The sequence below is a fragment of the Caretta caretta genome, chromosome 12 (genome assembly GCF_965140235.1).
Source record: "Caretta caretta isolate rCarCar2 chromosome 12, rCarCar1.hap1, whole genome shotgun sequence".
Classification (NCBI taxonomy): Eukaryota; Metazoa; Chordata; order Testudines; family Cheloniidae; genus Caretta; species Caretta caretta.
This window is the reverse complement of record NC_134217.1, coordinates 11522889-11539575: the sequence shown is the minus strand read 5'-3', so window position 1 is coordinate 11539575 and position 16687 is coordinate 11522889. Positions and strand designations below refer to the sequence as shown.

The 16687-nt window shown below is 43.5% G+C and overlaps 1 protein-coding gene across 4 annotated transcripts in view; it reads right to left on the bottom strand.

Moving 5' to 3' along the window:
* Positions 1-1113: 1113 nt before the first annotated feature.
* LOC125620593 (dipeptidase 2) overlaps positions 1114-16687 on the bottom strand; it is a 35832-nt gene continuing 20258 nt past the window's right edge. For 3 of the 4 annotated variants that reach the window (XM_048816500.2, XM_048816501.2, XM_048816503.2), the window contains 9 exons: positions 14811-14937; positions 14179-14308; positions 13826-13967; positions 11939-12008; positions 9336-9512; positions 8796-8883; positions 7994-8069; positions 5919-6054; positions 1114-4854 (listed from right to left, as the gene is read on the bottom strand). In XM_048816500.2, the coding sequence (XP_048672457.1) occupies positions 4657-4854; positions 5919-6054; positions 7994-8069; positions 8796-8883; positions 9336-9512; positions 11939-12008; positions 13826-13967; positions 14179-14308; positions 14811-14937 (1144 nt within the window). In that variant the 3' untranslated portion in view covers positions 1114-4656. The remainder of the gene's footprint in view (positions 4855-5918; positions 6055-7993; positions 8070-8795; positions 8884-9335; positions 9513-11938; positions 12009-13825; positions 13968-14178; positions 14309-14810; positions 14938-16687) is intronic. The other variant, XM_075118346.1, reaches the window with a different exon arrangement.

Sequence of the window (16687 nt, the reverse complement as noted above, 5' to 3'; positions counted from 1 at the left end):
TAAAGTCAGTTACAGAGCTGAAATCCGAACACAGGAGTTTGCTCCGTTCAATTCTTTTAATCATTTCAGTATTATGCTCACCAAGAACATTTGCTCATGCAAGCTAGTTAATATCGAGAAGGCCAGAATTATTTTAACTCAGTGCTGTTGTTTCCAATTGTACATCTATGCCTGAGGCCAACATTTATTAACAAAACAGTTCTTAGACATATGACTCAAAAAGTTCTAATTACTCCACATGGCTAGGCTTAAAACCACAGTCTCTAGAGCAGGGTTCAGAATATAGTCAACACATTCTGATAAAGCTGAATGCTGTAGGTGGTGTGACAAAGCTCTGTCCTTTTCTCCGTGGGTCCCGCGCTTCCTAGCAGATTTTTGCTAGCCTCAGAGATTCACTGTGACCCTCCACGTAGCCCTTCTCTCTCTAGAGGCAAGGGTCATAGTCTACTGAGCCATTTTCATCATAAGCCAGCAAGGGAGGTGAGGAGAAGCAACCCTCGCTCGCACAGTCTCTGTTGTCTCCCAGTCTCAGTGATTAACTGGGGGGGAGCTCAGGCCCACCCTCTACTCCAGGCTCCAGCCCAGGGACCCTAATAGTAGCAGCTATGGTAGCTGACTTTTTGGAAATAGGACGCGTACAATTCCCTGGGCCACTTCCCCACAGCAGCCCCCACTTCCTCAATATCTACTTCACGGTTACCTCAGGGCCTCCTTCCTTGCACCTGAAATGGTTTGTACTGCTCAATTCCTCCAACAGCGCAGCTTCCTCCTACAGCTCCTGATACACGTGCCCAACTGACTAATAGGGAGACTTTTAACTAGTTTCAGCCAGCCCCTAATTGGCTTAAGGTGTCCCAATCAACCTAACTATCTTCCCTGGCTTCTGGAAAGATCTTAATTGGCCCCAGGTGTCTTAATTGACCTGGAGCAGCTGCCATTTACTTATCCTGGGAACAGGGATTTGTTTAGCCTGGGGCTAATACATCTATCTCCCACTTCTTTTCTATAGCCATATGGCCTTGGCCCATTACAGTGGAGAAGAAGGCCAACCCCATCCAAAGTCTGGCACAAGTATAGTGCATGGCTCTTCCTGAAAGGAGGTAAACAACTAACTGAAGAAAAATCAATTGCTTTTATTAGATTTCACCATGTAAAGACTAATACACATTTTTAACTGCAGTTTTAAACCCAAGGATTGAGAGGAGAACAGGGAATTGAGGGGAGAACAGCAACATGCAGAGCAAGCAAAGAATCCAAACAACATAGATTTTGAACATGGATAGTCATTTCTAAAAGCCTGTCAGAGACCACTCACCACACGTGGTGCCTCCACAACTCTGGGAATTAGGTCTTGCCAGGCGCCACCCTCCTCTGGCAAGGTCTCTACCCATCCTCTCTTTCACCCGAGGCCCCTCTCACCCACGGAACTGCAGCTTCCTGTTTGTGGCTTGGCCCTCCACCCAGACCACTAAGGTCCGCCCCTACCAGGGAAATCGCAGTAGTTCTGGAGCAGTTATCTGTCTGACATCTCCATGCCCTGTGCCACGTTCCAGTGGCTGGCAGGAGAACCCAGGCCCGCCCTCTACACTGGGCTCCAGCCCAGGGACCCTCTAACAAGCAGTCAAGGTCAGTACAGTCCTTGCTGCTGTTTCCCTGGGCTTCTTCCTATTTATCTGGCTTCACCCTTTCTGGGTTTGCGAGCTGCAGCTCCCTCAGTCAAGATGAAGTCCCAGTGGAACTGAATGCAGAGTTTCGATCCAGGTATCAGAACACTTACTTGAGTGTGGGTAGGGGTTTTTGTAGGGAAACAACAACGGTTCAAGGGAGAACACTAGATTTGTTTACGGGTAAACTGATGACTCAAGGGTTTTCTTTAGGCTAGACTATAGGAACTGATCATTCCTAGCTATGGGTGTGTTCCTTCAGGGGAGCTCACAATGCAGTTAGGCAGCTTCAGTATTTTGGATATCAGTCTGGGATTCATTACTAGAATTGGTCTGATAACTGCTGAGCTGGGTGTGTGCAGGCATAGGTTCATTAACATCTGGAGCAGAGATCCCCCATGATGCAGTGCTTCCCTGCTTTTCTGGTCCCAGAGTTCAGTGCAGTTCTTGCCTTGGAATCTCTGTGCTCCAATCTGTATGCTAATGAAGATGCCTCCCTGTCCCATCTTTGATGCAGATGAGGCTAGGGGAGTTGCCTTAATCCTGTCACCCTTGTCAGGAGTTGTTTAGGTGCATCTCCCACTGCCTTTTCATTGCTTTTCATTGCATCCGATGAAGTGAGCTGTAGCTCACGAAAGCTCATGCTCAAATAAATTGGTTAGTCTCTAAGGTGCCACAAGTACTCCTTTTCTTATTGCTTTTTCTGTAAGTCTTTCTTTTGATTGGTTTTGGTTCAAGCAAAGGCTGGGGAGGGGGGATGTCCTTTGTGAGTCAGACAGGCTGGTTACTGCGCCCTGGTTCCCCAAGAACACAGAGCTGACTGGTATTACTGTTCCTGCCCAGCTGAACCCATTTCCAGTTAGTGGCCTGCTCCCAGTCTCCTTCAGGTGCAACCTGGGCAGTTACATGGCCCACCTAGCCACTTTAACCCCTCCAGGCCTTGTGTGGGATGGGCACCCCATCACAAAGCCTGAACACAGAGGCCTTATTTCTGCTCTAATTCACACCCTTTGCAATCCCATCAAAGCCAGGTTTGTCAGGACACCGAAAAACCCGCAGCTGGCCCATGCCAGCTGACTCAGGCTCGGGCTGCGGGGCTGTTTCATTGCAGTGTAGACTTCCGGGGTCAGGCTGGAGCCAGAGCACTGCGACCCTCCCACCTCACAGGGTCCTAGAGCCTGGGCTTCACCCTAAGCCCAGATGTGTACATGGCTGTGGAACAGCGCCACAACCCAAGCCCCATAAGCCCGAGTCAGAGCAATTTCACAAGATTTTTTTACCCAACCCTAATTATCATCTCCTCCAAAAATGCTTTTTACTTTCCAGCAGTCCTCCATAGTCACCACATGGAGAAGTTCAAGATGGCATGTAGCAGCTTTATCACTAATAACTCAAGAGAAGTTCAGTTACTAACATTTGAAAAGATACAAACAGGAACAGGGCAAATAAACAGTGCTCCCAAAGGGAAAAAGTCAGCACAGGACTGTTGAAGTTCTTGCAGTGGAGGGTAAACTTTTGATTTTTACATATTTAGAAGAGCCCTATGTTTCTATAAACAATTCAGATATCCAGCCCTTGTCCTGAAGATACCAGATGCTAGATGTTGTGCAGACATGCAACAACAGATGTCATGATAATAAATAATGCTGCCCTGGGCTACTAGAGGAATGGGACCCAAAACAGATTGCATAGTTATTTAGCGTTCCCTGGCTCAAAGCAATGAACTAGAGATAGGATTCAAAGCAAGATATTGTGGCATATACAAACCAATGACAGCTGAATTCTGCCCATGGTGATCAGCAATCAAACACTTGTGGCAGATCCAGCAGTGTCACATGCCTAGAATCTTTACCTCGCCCACAGACTTAAGTGAAGGCAGTTACTGCAGTGAGACTAAATAAAGGGCAGAATATAGTTTCTCAAATAACCTCCAGGTTGAAAGAATCCTTTAACTTTTGGCAAAAACATAATTTAAAAGAGGCCACATTCTCCTTCAAACAGCCATGGCATTTTTTTCCTTCTCAGACTGATGTCACCATGGTCACCTACAAACCCAGCTGGCAGTTAGCTCTCCCTTAAAATGCAAAAAAAAAAAAAAAAAAAAAAAGTCCATTTGATTAGTACTTCTGGTCCCCAATCCTCATACCGGGCATGCATCCAAAGACAAGTGACCATCCAAGAGCTCGAACTACATAGTTCAGGCCCTTCATTTTCAGTTTTTACTGGAAAATTCCCAAGTTTTCCAAAAAGCTATTGTTCAGCTTTTACTGATTTTCGCCCAGTTTTTGGACTACTCGAATATATAAATATACTGCTTATGTTAAGGAAATCCAATACATGACATTAGGTGATGTGTTTATGTTAATAATAAGTTTGCGTTTCCATTTAGGCTAGGCTGTCTGTTAAAGTAAGGCAAATGTAGTGGAAGATGCACACATGCATACACGTGCAAGTGTTTACATACAGTTCATGAAATAAATCACAGCGTGAGCTGCTTTTACTTTCAATATTCCTACTTCTCTCTGTTGCTTTTTCTTACTAACCCAGAAAACCATGAAGTTAATTTTCTGCCCTCATTTTCATCCATGTTTTTAATTTTTTGTTAACTGAAATTCTGAACACTGAAATTCCCAGGAAATTTTAAACAAAATAAAAACTGAAAACAAGGGGCCTTGCACATAGTACAGGATCTGACCTAAGGTGCTGGGCATTACCAACCTCATTTGACATCAGTGGATCCAAGAGTGTTCAGCACCAAGCCATATTCCAAACACTGCTACCTAAGCACTTAAGACAAAATTAATCTTTGCCATCTGTAGTTAGACTTACATAAATGATGCTTAAGGTTTAATACTATTCACACACCTTGGAGGTACAGCTTTGTAGCTAAGCAGAAGATTTATCCATTTGCATTGCAGTTCACTCTACATGTAATGTCTGTTTGGGTATGTGTATTCAATACCCTTTTGACCCATCAGGTTTCTGTGCATTGTTAATGCAGTATTATATATATTACAGTAATGAACATTAGACCCAAAGTCTGTACCACAGAAGGAGATCCATAAGAAATGGGAAGCACGTTAGCTGTCCGAAGAGGAGGGTTTCTTAGGTCTAGACGACAGGAATTTTGCACCTCTCTTTGTGGGATTTCGTTCTCATTCTCATTCATTGATTTACTGTCATTCCGCACCTGGAAGAATTCAAATAATATTGCCCTGGAAGTCAGATTTATAATACACTTATTAAAAGTCTTATAATAGAACTTTGTTAATTCAGGTGAACCATTCTTAAACTGTACTGCAAAATACATTCAGGATGAGGAAAGCAACTTTCTTGTCTTAATCTAATCTTTTGCGCTCTCATGAGTTTCTTCAATATAAAAGATTTCCCAGAGCCTGCTATGGCACACATCCTGGCAAAGGGAGACACAGCTAGCTGTTCAGCAGGTAAATCTTTTGGTCCATGCCTGCTGTGGATACCTCCACTGTAAATCTCCTGCTGAACTGAGTCAATTAGTATCTCCACCATAGTCGGCTAACAGTCTTAACACAAAAAGAAAAGGAGTACTTGTGGCACCTTAGAGACTAACCAATTTATTTGAGCATAAGCTTTCGTGAGCTACAGATGCATCCGATGAAGTGAGCTGTAGCTCACGAAAGCTCCATGCTCAAATAAATTGGTTAGTCTCTAAGGTGCCACAAGTCCTCCTTCTCTTTTTGCGAATACAGACTAACACAGCTGCAACTCTGAAACCAGTCTTAACACAAAGACTTAAACTTCTCTAACAATTTTTCACCCTTCTGAATTATTTTAAGTCAGTGAAAGATGGATTAGGGGTCATGAAATCTCCAGTCACATCACAATGTCAGGCAGCTGGCTGCACGTGTAAAATTCAGCATAAGACACTGCTATTTTTAGAACTCAAGAGCTAGTTCCTAACACTGGTATATTTGTAGTAGCCAACTGAGCAGTACTTTGATTAGGAATTAAAGAACAGTGGCAGTTACCGGAGTCCTCTGTAAAAAGAAACTGTCTCTGTATTGTTCCATCCACGCTCTTCCCCTTGCCCCTTGTCTAATCTTTGCTTCCCAAGAGCCATTTTGAAGCTTTGCATTAACTGCCTTCCCTGTTTTTCACATCCTTCCTGCACAGCAAAGAAGTGGGGCTTTGAGAACTTCAGTCTCTTTTCCCCCTTGGCAGCAACCAGAAATTCAGTGTTTGTCAAAATAATTTTTTCAACTGCTTTAATCTTACTTTTTCCACCTCCTTGAAAACACGGAGCAAGTTTTCCCTTAAAACTCCTGTCAGTTCTCTTTCGGTCCAGCCTCTTCTCAGAAGTTCCGCAATCAACGCAGAGTATTTCGAAACATCTTCCAGTCCTTCAGGGAATCTGTTAGTAATGACCACAGAATGACACACCATATAAGCCGTGCTTCTGGATGAATCATGTAGAGAAGGGTTTTAAATGATTGTGGCAAGGATCCAGTTACACTGAGAAACAGGTCACCAGAGGGCTCAACCCTTCTCCCAATTAAGTCAAAATCAAAAGTCCAGCTAACTGGTTGAATCCCAGAGCCATATCAAACAAGGTCTTTCTGCAGGAAGCATTACTTTAATGGGACTAAACTGTGCATTCTAGAGAAAGGCGACATTCTGTGCAGACAATAAAGCAGCATGGGCAGTATTAAAGAAATAACACCACTCATTCATGAATACACCCCTCATTCCCCACGCCCCATCTCTGATGGCCAGGAAAACATCTGTGCAACAGAAGGCTGTAGTGCACTTTACCTATGACATGCTATACTATCAGAAAGAGAGTCTGTATGCATATGATACACTGAACAATTGTGGACCATTCTTTGTACTCTACTATACACATTAAGTCATTTATCAGAATAATCTAGGGGGACAAAGTCCTGGGAGAAGTCTCAGTTTTGAGCTCAATGGGAGTTTTGGACCTGCAAAGAAAGCTACATGAAACCCTCCATTTGAAGGGAATACAATAAGCAATCTGATGTCTATTGTGTAATTCCTGTCACAGCAAAGAAAGTTGGAAGGAAGAAGCAGCCAAACCTATACATAACTGGTCTTCCAGGGTTTATTTTTGTGGGCCTTTGGCATTGTTTTGAGAGACTATGTGCAGGGCTGATTGTTTTAAATCTGCGTCAAGCAAGCTAGCAGTGTCATCCCTTTACTCCATGGCTCATTCAGCACTTTAGGAACCCCCAGCACCAATTCTATTGAATAGCTGAGTGAAAATGTGTACAAGACAAGAAGCTCCAACTGTTATCTGTCACCGCATAGGAGATTCCTGTTACTGAACGGCTAGTCCCTGTGACAGCAGACTTTTCTTTTGTGATCCACCATTTGATATGACTTGTGCCCAAGTGTCTCAGACACAAGCAAGAAAGATGCACAAGGTCATGAGCCAACAGAAGAAGAAAGGAGAAAAGCTTAAAGGCAAGCAGGTAAGCACCAAGCAGGCTAATCTTATGCTAGAATACATTTGTTATGCAGGGCCATATATTACCCCAGAAGCAATCACAGGCATGAGTAGGGGGAGCCATGGTGCAGAGATCAGATTGCTTGTTTTGAAGGGAGGAGGGTTCCCTGGCAGGGCAGAACAGAACGTTGCCCCCCAAGCACCTAGATCCTAGGAACCAATGGAAGCCATAGCCATGCCTCCACATTAGCCCAGGGCCACATGGTCCTTCCCTAGCTGCTAAGAAGGAGAGAGGGAGGGAATAGTTATACAGTACAAATGGCTCATAGAAGAGCTAACAGTCTGAGGCAGGGTTAGATTTCTACCATTCATTGCTGGCACGTGCAAATCCCTGACCTCAAAGAGGGCACCTCTGAGGTTAGGAGGACAGCAGGGGGATTGTTGTGCTGGCAAGCTCATTTCCACCCCACACCAAATGAAATGTATCTTCACACTAATCTAGAAGGGAACGATCAAGCCCTTGCTTTATTAAAATGTGTTTTAATAATAATTGCACAACAATTTGCTCCAAGAGCTGTGGTCTGCCTTTTTCAAAAGAACCGAAAGAAAATCCTCATGAAGAGCACGTTATTTTTAAAGGTTTCAGAGTAGCAGCCATGTTAGTCTGTATTCGCAAAAAGAAAAGGAGTACTTGTGGCACCTTAGAGACTAACAAATGTATTTGAGCGTAAGCTTTCGTGAGCTACAGCTCACTTCATCGGATGCATTCGATCCGATGAAGTGAGCTGTTGCTCACGAAAGCTTATGCTCAAATAAATTTGTTAATGTCTAAGGTGCCACATGTACTCCTTTTATTTTTAAAGTTATATATTGTTTTACTCACTGATCCACTCCGTCATAGTCACCACCAATTCCTATTGATTTTGAACCTGCAATTTTCTTTATGTGGTCAAAATGATCTAGAAGAAAAGACCAAAGAAAACAACGTCAAAGCACAGAGCAAGAAGAAAAACTATTTCAGACATATTGGTGTTTGGTTAACATGTCTCACAATGTTTAGACAAAGCACTAAGTTCACTTTAAATATGTGACGACAAAAAATACATGTAGAACATGAGCTAAAATTCAATGATGTATGTGACATGCCCTTGATATTTGCTTAACTTGACATTTGTATTCAGTGCAGTACTAGTCCTCTTGACAATAAAATAACTAGGCTGATGAAAAGTGAGTTGAGGAATATGACTGGCTCATATGCAGGACATGAATTCTCTAGAAATACCTTGTATATAGCAATGGAAATTGCATTACCCCTTATTTCCCAACACCCCTGGGGTTTGCTCTACTCTGAGACTAACTATTTACAGTCAGGGCTTTTCCTGGGGATTAACACCCACTTAGGATTTAGTTAATGGTCCACTTTGGGCCATCAGTTCCTCAGCTACTTATTAATGACCTGTGTCTCTTATTATTGTTCAATAAGTGTAAACTCTAAAAACGACCTGATTTAGGGATCTAAAGGGGTGTGTGTTACAAGCCACTGAGTGGCTGTGATTTACACAGTGTGGGAATGAGTGAATGTGTGTGTTACAGCAACAAAGATTCGCACTTGAAATGTGGCTCAGACTCGAGAGAAATTTATAGAAGGAATCATTATTCAGAACTGCAGTATATTAGATGCAAACCTGCCACAGTTGCAACATTCACAACCTCTCTTCCACAGGCCAGCACCTTTGTATAGAAAGTCACCATCACAATTCCATTGTTCTTTTTCTGCAAGATAGAGGGACGTATTGTGAGCAGCTATTCACAGGCCCTGTGTCATGGTCACCCTCAAGTGATGTGAACGCAGCTCCATCTAGAGCCCATCAATGCCATTCTACATGTGAAGGTCAGTTGAGAGCACACACTGCTGCCTCCCTATCCCTTATATGCAATCCTCATCTGGTGTAAGTCAGCATAACTCCATTTACTTCAGGAACCATGTCAAACCAATGCAACTTCCTCTCATTGCAAGCATTTCTTTTCAACATGCCAGCAATCGTTCCACAGTCACATATCGAATATAACCCAAAGCCATATCTGAAGAGCAAATGCTTAATTTATTTCTTATTGCTTGTGAACTGGACTTCAGAGATGGCAGGAAGAAAAGTACACACTGAATCCTGTATGCGCAGGATTGTCTTGGGCTGGCCAAAGGAGTGAAATCTTTTCAAATCACTCACCAAACTCCGGAGAATATCATCAGGAACATTTCTTGAGTGGTTACAAACAGAGAAGGCTGACGAATGACTGAAAATGACTGGTGCTTTGGAGATCCGGAGAACCATTCTTGAGGTGGAGTCTGATGTATGAGATAAATCTATCATCATCCCCAAGCGATTCATCTCCATCACCACTTCCTAACACAGATGTACAGACAGCAGTATTAGTATTGCATTCTGTTAAAGGAGATGGGTTAACAGATGTATGTGACTAAATACTTACATTCTGCAGCTGTCATAAAAGTGGGTATAGGTCTCTCTACGTGTGTGGTTTTTTGTGGCTACCATAGGCTTCCTAATCGTTTCTCTAATGGGGACTCACTAGCACATCACAGAGTCTCCTTCTCAATGCTATCGGCAGTTATCACATATTTAAAATCTCAGCCATATAAAATCTAAGGTCTTGATAATTCACTGTATACTGTATAGTTCACTGTATACTTCACTAATAAGTATTGCTGCTAATACAAAATGTTGCAATTTCTTACTCCTTGAATTCTCAGTGTTCTGAAATCACTATGAGAAAATTGTACTAATTTACCAAATTATTTGCTGCATTTTGCCAGATTCTACATCACTCATGCCTTAAATAGGCACTTGCAACACTCATGGAAACCAAACAGACCTGCATGCACTTCTGACAGGAAAATTTAACCCAGTTTACTCATCCCACCGGTCTGAACACTTGAAAGGTAAGGAGGACTTCCCAGGATAAACTTTGAAACATAACTGGAAAAAAAGGAAATTGGGGACCTCAAAGTCATGAGTTTAAACTTATTTAATTTATTTTTGAAGTTAATGCCTTGGAAATAAATTTTCAGACCAAATTTGTGCTTCTCAAGTTTTGCAATTTTCTGTTTTATGTGCTATGTTTTGCTAGCACTAATGACGTTCTTCTACTTTCAGATTTAAAAGTATCTTGTTGAATAGAGGTGGCTTTGATTAAGTCATGGACCCAACCGCCACAGAATTTCTTTTGGGGAAGGAAAGGGAGTTCAAAATCCGCATTAGAATTTCTCAGGCCCACCTCTAATGGCACCACAATCAGGCTCTAGAAGCCTATTTGTCCTGGGCACCATTTAAAGGAATGGTGCTAGATTCTATGGAACAGGAATGTAAAGAACATATTATAGCTGCTACTTAATGGATTATGTCAAATCCAGAGGTTGTTATTCAGGCAAACTTCCACAGCTTCATTTGAAGTTGAGTAAAAACTGAGTTAAAGAACCACAGGATTTGGGATAGTTTATATTAAAATTCTAAAAGTTTCCATGACTCCCAGCGACCTCCATGACTTCAGCCTGCGGTGGTTGGGAGCTGTAGGGTCACCTGCTGCCTCTGGCGGCCCTCAAAGCACCAAGCTACCGCAGGCGGTGGGGTACACCGCAGCCCCCATCCCCCGTGGGCAGGGAGGGAACCCTGCAGCTCCTGGCCACCACCGTCAGTGGGGAACCCCCAAGTTCCTGTCCACTGCAGGCCACTGGAGCCACAGGTGGCAGGGGTACCCCACAGCTCCTGGCTGACACAGGAGGCAGGGGCACCCTACAGCTCCTGGCCCCCATGGGCATCCGGGGGACACCCAGAGCTGCAGGCAGCAGGGGTACCCCACAGCCCCAGCACAGCTGCCTTGCTTCAGGCGGTGGGGGGACCCACAGATCCCCATTTTGTCTTGGATATTTTTAGTAGAAGTCACAGACAGGTCACGGCTTCCGTGAATTTTTCCTTTTCCCCCGTGACCTGTCTGTGACTTTTACAAAAAATGTCGGTGACACAATCTTAGCCTTAATCTTGATTTATCAATTCCTGCAACCTATTACTGTACCTCAAGTCCTGAATACTCCCGCCCTCTGCCCCTCAACATATCCCATTCTGGGAAAGTTGTACAGAATTTGATAGGGACAAAACCCACAAGGTTGTGTAGACGTTTACTGAAGTGCTACAAACAGAAAAGACTGAGGAATGATGGAACATAGACAGTTTAGTAGAGGGAAATCCTTTCTGTAGGATGGGGAAAAGTCTATAGAATTATACAATAAGAATACAGTTTTTATTACATACTATGGGACTGTGTATCAGAGGGATAGCCGTGTTAGTCTGTAGTCACAAAAACAATGAGGAGTCCGGTGGCACCTTAAAGACTAACTGATTTATTTGGGCATAAGCTTTCGTGGGTAAAAAACCCACTTCTTCAGATGCATGGAGTGAAAATTACATAAATATTTATGCCTGTATCTATAATTTTCACTCCATGCATCTGAAGAAGTGGGAGTTTTTACCCACGAAAGCTTATGCCCAAATAAATCTGTTAGTCTTTAAGGTGCCACCGGACCGCTCATTGTTTTTATAAGACTGTATAGTCACAGTCTCTTTACATATTTTACTCTCTCTCTACTGTTGAGTTCTGAATCCCCCATCCCAAGGCCATCTACAATTTATAGTCATTAAATCTCTTAAGACAATTTTTTTTTAAAAGCAAAGGACCAGAATTTAAAAGCAAACATTAACCAGGTTAGTGTTAATGAGAGAAAAGTTTGCTTAGGTTGCCATTGAGGAGAGATTCTTACTTTGCCAAATGAACTCAGACCATTCAGATTAGGATAAAAGTTATGTACTTGCTTTGATGAAGATTCTGCCCTTCAAAAAGAAAACACGTAAGAAACCATTGCATTATTCTAGTGGGTTAGATCCAAACAATCAAATTTCACACAAACACAGTATAAAACCCTCACCCTGAAGTCATATAGCTGAGATTAAAGATGATAAACATAGCTCTCATTCATGCAATGTCATGCTTGTATCTCACTCCTAGACATTAGTCATCCAGGTCAGAACTAGTTCACATGGGTGAGGAGGCACTTTGCGGAAGTGCATGCTGTCTAATGCTGCAACACTTCTAGGGGTCACTAGCAGACTTCAGGGCTATCAATCTGGTATCTTTCACCAAAACTAAGTTCACTTTTAAACTTGCACCCGCGCTGTCTGACCAGGGCCAGGTTGGGTGAGGAAGAAAAGGAATTACAGCAATGCAATAACATGGTGATTCTTAGGCCTGAGTGCAGCATGGGTACAGGTTACTTTTTAAATGTTAGAATAAAGAATGCTTTTGTTGACTTATTTCTTGTGGGTGTTACAGCAGAGGTGGGTCTTTAGGACTAGTCAGAGAGTGGTGGTCTTCATGAGCAATTCCTGAAGACAGTGTAGAAAGATATGACAATGGCTCTGTAAGAAGTGGATACAGGATGTTGAGGCTGGCATCAACAGCCAAACAGAGGAAACCGGTGGGCAATGTGTCAGAACTAGATCAGTAGGAAGGAGCAGAGTTATGCAGGGCCATTTTCTACTGTTAGCTGTTCTTCACCCCTATATGGGTCTGTGTGACTCAGGAATTAGAAATATGATTTGCAGGCTTTGGTATTTAGGTCACCAGTTTTAACCCAGCATAGAACGTTACTGCTCAGAAGCTGTTTGTGGAAAAAACGGACATAGTGCAGTTCCCAGTGCTGGATGTCTACATCACAATTAGCTCCCTCAATAAAAACTACTAAGACTGAAGAAGTGTGTGGACGCCTCTCACACCATGACAGGAGTATGGCAATGACATTTTCCTTGCTGGACAATTCTGTGGACAGAGGATTTAAGGCTGACCCTAGAAGAAGCTGCAGGATGAGGGGGGCTCTACACAGACTTAAGGGCTGATGTATGACTGTGGGTTAGAAAAGCATTGCTCATCACCCCTAGTGTGGCGGAGGGAGGCATGACAGCAAAGTCTTCTAGGAGATGGATCAATCTGCTTCTTACAGGGAGAGTTTGGGATCCAATTCCTTCCTTCACTGGGTGTGCTTGGCCAGCAGGCGGGAGAGGCAAGAGGTGTATGATATGGAGGTGTGTGAACCGAGCTCCAGCCCACCCATGTGCAGTACACAAGCCTTCACAGCAACACATGTGGTATGTGCTTGGGGCTGGCCAAAGAGGAGAGTTTCCAGTGCCGTCAAGAGCTGAATTCACACACAGCACTCACCACGCCAATAAGGAATGTATGAAATTAGCTGAATCAACAGAAAACCCTTTCTTACTGCCTCTCCTGACTGTAACAAACTTTTTACCAGTCTCAGTAACATTCCTTCCAGAAGAGAAACGTATCTGTTACATCCTGTTCTAGTTTTCTCACAAAGCAATGGAGATGATGACTTGCCTGTATTTATTTTGCCAACAAACTAAAATAGATCCCAGGATGTCACTGAAATGCCAAGTGGCAGACAGATTCTCCTTCTTTAACCCACCACATAACAAGCGGACCTATCCAAAGGACACCAGTCACCCTTCAACAAATCCACCATTAGTCACAGATAGCAGTCTCCCACATTTTTCAAACCAATTTTGGCCCATCTTAAAACTGCCATCCCTTTGCACTGGAAAAGTAAGCATTACAGAGACTAGTGCACATCAGTTACCATGGAGTATTGCAGGTGTGCGTTAAAGACATGTACCGAACACCCAGGTCATAATACATCCTTAGCGTTGCGAGACTGCTGTCAATGGAATGGCCACCTTCTATTCCAATCAAGCATGCTATCTTTTTACTATCAGCAATACCTGGAGTTTAAAGGGAAAATAAATGCCACAGTAAATTGAAGACAAAGACTTAGAGCTATCTGCATTGAGCAGCAGACAATCATTTCACAACCATAAATGCCAATACTAACATTCTTAATATGCAATGTGTGATATGCCAAGTACTTCATCTCACGTATATTCCCTCCTGCAATCTCATTAAAGAAACATTTTCATTATAAAAAAGTATCACCTTGAGAAGTAGTAACAAGTTCAAGTTCTGGATAGATCTGACACATCCTCTTGACAACATCAATCTGCTCTAGGGTCAGACGCACAGCATCCTTGTTCTGAGCGCTACACAGAACATACACTGACCAAAACTGAAAAAGAAACATTGATAGGCCAAACCACAAGTTCATGGACTTCATTATCAGCAAAAAGATGAGACTCATAAATAAAACCACTTCCTCCTCAGCAATTTGTCAGGGAGCTTTCATCATTGGGATATTCCAAAGGAACACCTAATCTGACTGGGGCACGCTCTCTGATACGAGGCTCTTGGCACCCCCAATCATTCACACAGTCTTCCAAGGACAGGAGGATAAGACAACTTATTAATTCAGTTGCTGTAAAAAACCCAACACTTTGGATAAGTGGAGCTGGATTCTGCAAAGACATTTTAAAGTCTGGCGAATGCAAATATATAAAAGTTTCTGTAGCCATGCAGTTTTCCCTTTTTTCTATCATGGGTTGAATCAAAATCCCAGGTCTGAACCACCTCTTCTAAACTATGGCATAGCCAAAATCTGGATGTGTATCTGGATTTTGCTCAGATCCATCTATAGTCTAAGAGATCCATGTCATAGCACCAACAGTACACACCTGAGCTCCGACATGGCCAGACTGAAGTTTCTGAATATTTGTGACTGTGGTGTTGAGAATTTTTAAGTTGATTTTACTTAGTCTGTTTTGGTACAATATCCTCAGTCGTAATGGAAGGTCATTGTGCCTAAGAAGTAAAATAATAGCATTAATGATACAAAGAAGCTTGTCCTTTCCTAATGTTTATTTATCTATCTCCTTTTAGTTCCCCTTGAATGTTCACTGCCAACATCCTTGCAACAGTTCTCTAACGGGTGAAGAGCTTGCAAACCTGGCAAAAAAAAATGTAATTGAGTAGCTGAGTGGTACACTTTAAGCACTATCTTACCAAAGCTATTGCTCCCAAATTATGATAAACCCCACCCACTTTTCTCCGACCACTTTAAGCACTGCCTCACAGCGAGGTTTGTTCAGAGCCTCACTTTCTGTAACAAATTTCATTCCTCGCAGATCTTTTTTTCTGTTGGCCTGAAGGTTTTTCCCCTCTCACTCCTTGATGCTGAAGTTTCTCTCATAAGCCCCTCTTTCCACCTTATTCTTCTAGCTCCATTCCCATCTCCACTCTTTCTGTTCAGATGCTGGATCTGCAAATAGCAGCCATGCTATTGGCAGACAAGTTTGATTTTAGAATTTAATTTGAGTTACAGCACAATAGTATCTGAGTGCTCGAGTGATCCCTTTCCTTTATGTTCCTGGATCACATCAGACTCAACACAAACATTGTTCCTCCAAGCTGCCTGGGCACGCTTTCATATCATGCTGTCGGCTTTATAAACATATACAAAAGGAAGTAAAAAGTTATAGCTGAAGAAGGGTATTATAAAACTATAGAAAGGAGATGGTGAATTGCATAACACAAAAGTAGATAAACGCTGAAATTCTCCCAAAGACTAATGCAACTTGATCCAAGGGAGTTTATAAATAGCCTTTGAATTCAAATTGAAAATGCCTTCAGAGTGATAAACTAAGGCAATGAGACATAAATGCTCTGCCACAGGTGCTGCTTACATCTCTAATCCTCAGAACTTGCTAAGATCCACTGACAAAATGCAACAATGGATGGGCCTCTGCTTTGAGAGCCCAGGGTGAAATCAGAATTGGTTGCGCTGCTCAGGGAGGGCCAGATTAATGCAAGGGCTTTAGGGGCTGCAGCCCAGGGCCTCGGGCTAAGGGGGCCCCGAAGCCTGGATGCAGCCCACTTCTTCTTTTCATCTGGCCTGCAGCAAGTCTCTGTGCTGCCGGCCGGACACTGGTCCTCGACCCTCGGCACCCCGCCCCCGCCCCCAGGCTGGAGCCATGAGCGCCAGCTCACCGATGTGCCCCTGCAACCCCTAGGCGAGGGGTATTCAGGGAATCTCTGCATGCTGCCCAGGCCCCCAGCGCCGGCTCTGCAGCTCCCATTGGCCAGGTACCACCCTGCTGTGCCGCTGACCAGGAGCTGCCCAAGGTAAGTGCCTCCCAGCCAGAGCCTGCACCCCAACCCCCTGTCCCATCCCTGGCCCCACCCCAGAGTCCACTCCCCCAAGCTGGAGCTGCACCCCCTCCCGCACCCCAATCCCCTGCTCCAGCCCTGAGCCCACTCCAAACCCCAAGGGGCCCCACAAAATCTAATAGGCCCGGGCCTACAGGAGAGTTAATTCAGCCCTGTGCTCAGGGTTTACAGGATTTAGCCCTTAGTCTCCCATTGTAACAGGCAGAGGATAAGGTGGGGCCTTAAAATACACCAATATTTGTTTACAAGGACAGAAACTGAAAATCTACCATTGAAGTGTTCAGTTTGCTAGACCCATATCTTTCAGATTTTCAATAATTGGTGGTGAATGGTTGGTTCTCTTGTTGCATCTCATAAGTGATCTAGGAGGTTCACTATAAAGTAC